At 33.3% G+C, this 4,160-nt stretch overlaps 1 protein-coding gene across 1 annotated transcript; it reads left to right on the forward strand.

The window, feature by feature from the left end:
- The first annotated feature begins 2,000 nt into the window (after positions 1-2,000).
- LOC120259972 lies at positions 2,001-4,079 on the forward strand. The gene is made up of 4 exons (XM_039267423.1): positions 2,001-3,053; positions 3,240-3,587; positions 3,834-3,928; positions 4,016-4,079. Exons 1-4 carry the CDS (start codon positions 2,001-2,003, stop codon positions 4,077-4,079), a joined length of 1,560 nt encoding a protein of 519 aa, XP_039123357.1.
- The last annotated feature ends 81 nt before the right edge of the window (positions 4,080-4,160 follow it).

The raw sequence follows: 4,160 nt of genomic DNA on the forward strand, positions 1-4,160 counted from the left end.
TGGTTGGTAAAATACCAGAGGAGCTGCAGAACTTGACATATCTCACTTTTCTGTGTGGTAGCCTACGGTTTTGCAACACACTTTTTAATTTATATGATAATTTCTTTGTGCCCCTCATCCCTGAAATTACTACTCAAGTTGATAAAACAGAGAATAACCCAAATCTTTATGGAAGCTTTTTGATTTTCAGATAGATATTTGTACATCCTTGTAACTCATTTATTGCTGGTTGTAAAGTCCCTGTGTAGGTTTGGGGTGTGTGGTTTAAAAGAAAGAGAGAACTTTGCAGTATTATTCTTATTATCATGTGATGGAATTAATTCACTTTTATAATTATGCAACATTATTAGCCTAATTGCTAGATGTTACATTATTTGAGAAATTTAGATTATTTAAACTTTGCCAATATATCAGAAGGAAAGCTAATGAGAGTCATTTAGAGACAATGAAATCCTATCATGTTATGTGCACATGTACTTCTTAATTATATATATAAAGATATGGAGAAGATAAACAGGATCAATATGAATACTAAGACAACCCTAACAAAGTCAAAAGAACTTTCCATTATTAAGGATCAACATTATAGAAACATTATTATGAGAGCTCTTAATTATTTGATATAATTTCATCCTTAAACTTGGATTAGAATTAATTATGGCTTAGGCGTTTCTGTGCAACAGTAACACAAATCGTCTTGGTTCAGTTCACTGTATTGCTAGACCAATAGAGACTATTTCTAGTATTTTATTCTTTTTTTTTACCATGCCATGCTTAACAGATATACTTGATTTGTATTTATAATAATAATATAATTTGTGATTGATGAATTCCATGTAGAATAGGGAGGATTATAGAGTTGAGTATAAACAGAACATTATTTACTTTTACCTTGTACTTGCTTGTTGTATGGCAGATAGACAGGGATAAAGCAGGTGAATAAATGTGGGATTCTAGCATGGTTTTTATTTTTTTTTTATTTTAATTATAAGACCTTGAATATTATTGTAGTTACGTTTAACACCTTGATTTGTTTATCACTAGTACTTCCGTAACATCATAATTATTCATTATAATAATAGTATTTATTCTAATTTTTATATTATTTATAAGGATCGGAAATTGAGTATTATTGGTTAAGTATTTATCTATCTTTGTTTCATAATTTTGTGAGCTTTATAAACTATAAATTAATGTGTGTGTATATATATATATATATTATTTTATTATTAGTTTTTTTGTGAGTGTTTAATAGTTCAACTTTTTCAATTGAATCCTAAATTTTCTGGTTACTATATTTGATTTGATGTTATATTTTTAATAGTTGTTTGTAATTTTGATTTAAAGACTAACCACTGTTTGAATATGTGCTTTCTAGAAATTTAAGTAGCTGATTATATTTGGAACTGGGTCATCCTTTCTCGGCTACTGACTCGCCGGCGAAATCCGTCATCATACCTCTATTGCAAACTCAATTCCACGAGTACAAGTGTTTCGAGAGGTTGGATCATCTAGGTCTTCTCTCCCATCCTTGTATTTTTGAACAATTTATATGTAGACTTATTTTTGAATTTGCAATTTTTATTTAACTCTTAAAAATATATATATTCAATAGTATTCATGTGAGCCTATTATTGTTCTTTGTTATCAGAATATAAATGAGAAGCCGATCGGGGAGTGGATGTATAATAGACTTACACACGGACATAGATTCATTAACCCTGAATTTATGGTTGGGGTAGAGTCATTCATCCAATATGCTTGTGATCAACCAAGATTTATGGATGGTGATAAAAATAAGATGCCCATGTTGTAAGTGTCAAAATCGAAGGTATGAAGTGGTTGATAATGTGAATTTGCACCTTCTAAGAAATGGGTTTACTCAAAATTATCATCAGTGGGTATGTCATGGGGAACCTTTGGTATATACGAATTATAGTGAAACTCAGTGCAACTCTTCAAGATTGCAAGATGTGGAAGGATCAAGTTCATATAGGGACATGATTATTGATGCAATTGGTCCTAACTTTGATCCATATTATGATGAAAATGAAGAGGAAATGCCAAACCCTACAACTCAAAAATTGTATGACATGCTTGATACAGCAGAAGAACCTTTATGGTCTGGATGTGAATCACACACTCAATTATCTGCCGTTGCAAGATTATTAACAATAAAATCTGAGTTTCACATATCAGAGAGGTGTTATGATGCTGTATTGCAATTTATGAAAGAAGCATTGCCAGCTAATAATAAGTTGGTTGATAACTTCTATAATACGAAGAAGTTTGTTGCTGGCTTGGGTCTTCCATGCGAGAAAATCCATTGTTGCATAAATGGATGCATGTTATATTGGGGTAAGGATAGTGACAGAAGAAGTTGCAAGGTTTGTGACCATCCTCGATATAAAAGTGGGAAGAAAGGCATAGGGAATCACAAAGATTATTCACCAAATCAAAAGATGTATTATTTTCCTCTGACACCTAGGCTACAAAGATTGTATGCTTCAAAGGTGACAGCGAAGGATATGAGGTGGCACAAAGAGCATGATGAAAAAGATGGCGTGATTTGCCATCCTTCTGAGGCTGAAGCATGGAAGCAATTTGATCTTATTCATCCTCTTTTTGCATCAGAGGCTCGAAATGTAAGACTTGGGTTATCTGCTGATGGGTTTCAACCATTTGGACAATCAGGCAAGCAATATTCTTGTTGGCCTATTATTATCACACCATACAATTTGCCGCCTTGGATGTGTATGAAGGACCCTTATATGTTTTTAACTGTTATTGTACCTGGTCCCAAAAATCCAAAGAAGAAGTTAGATGTGTACTTGCAACCATTAATTGCAGAGTTAAAACATTTGTGGGATGTTGGAGTACAGACATATGATGTGTCCAAGAAACAAAATTTTCAGATGAGAGCTGCACTCATGTGGACCATTAGTGACTTCCCAGCTTTTGCAATGCTATCAGGATGGAGTACAGCAGGCAAAAAAGCTTGTCCATATTGTATGGATAAATCAAAGTCTTTTAGCCTTGTTAATGGTGGTAAGGTTTCATGGTTTGATTGTCATCGGCAATTCCTACCTACACATTATCCTTTTAGAAGAAACAGAAATAATTTTTTAAAAAACAAGATTGAAGAGTCACCACCTCCTACTATTTTTTCTGGGAATCAAATTTTGAAACAAATCGAAGACTTAAAGTTGAAGAAAATAATAGAAGTTGGTGCTTAACAGTGGAATGCTCCTATTTGTAAGTCAAGTGGATGGCACAAGCGTAGCATATTTTGGGATTTGCCTTATTGGACTACTAATCTCATCCGCCATAATCTCGATGTCATGCATATTGAAAAAAATGTTTTTGAAAATGTGTTTGACACCGTGATGGATGTGGAAGGAAAAACCAAAGATAATGCAAAAGCAAGAGAGGATGTGAAAATATATTGCAAGCGTAAAGAATTGGAGAAAATGAAGGCGGGAAATATCCTAAAAGCTTGTTATAGCTTAAGTAAGGAGGAAAAAGTTGTTTGTGAATGGGTAAAGTCAACTTCGGTTTCCGGATGGGTAGGTTTCAAATATGGCAAGGTGTGTCGATATGTGCAAGTATAAGATGTATGGAATGAAAAGCCATGATTGCCATGTATTCATGCAAAGGTTAATCCCTATAGCCTTTCGTGAATTATTACCATTGTCGGTATGTACATTTTTAATAGACCGAAGCTTATTTTTTAAAGATCTTACTTGTTCGGACGATTAGAGTGGAAGACATGAATAGGCTTATTGAAGAAATTCACTGTAATATTATGCAAGTTGGAGCGTATATTCCCTCAGGGTGACTCAATGGAACATCTTCCAATTCACTTACCATATGAAGCAAAGATAGCGAGGGGCCAGTCAGATATCGATTGGATGTACCCATTTGAGAGGTAAACTTTAATATAAATTCAGCCTATACGATTTTGTATAATGTCTATTTTTTCAATTTAATATAACTATTCTTATTTATAATTTAGGTTCTTGCGCCATTTAAAGAAGAAAGTAACTAACAAAGCCAAAGTTGAAGGTTTCAATTTATGATGCGCATACTTGGTTGAAGAAGCATCAACTTTTTGTTCTATATTACTGAGCCTCATGTGAACACAAAAGTTAAGAAAAGTA

This window comes from Dioscorea cayenensis, chromosome 5 (assembly GCF_009730915.1).
Source record: "Dioscorea cayenensis subsp. rotundata cultivar TDr96_F1 chromosome 5, TDr96_F1_v2_PseudoChromosome.rev07_lg8_w22 25.fasta, whole genome shotgun sequence".
Lineage (NCBI taxonomy): Eukaryota > Viridiplantae > Streptophyta > Magnoliopsida > Dioscoreales > Dioscoreaceae > Dioscorea > Dioscorea cayenensis.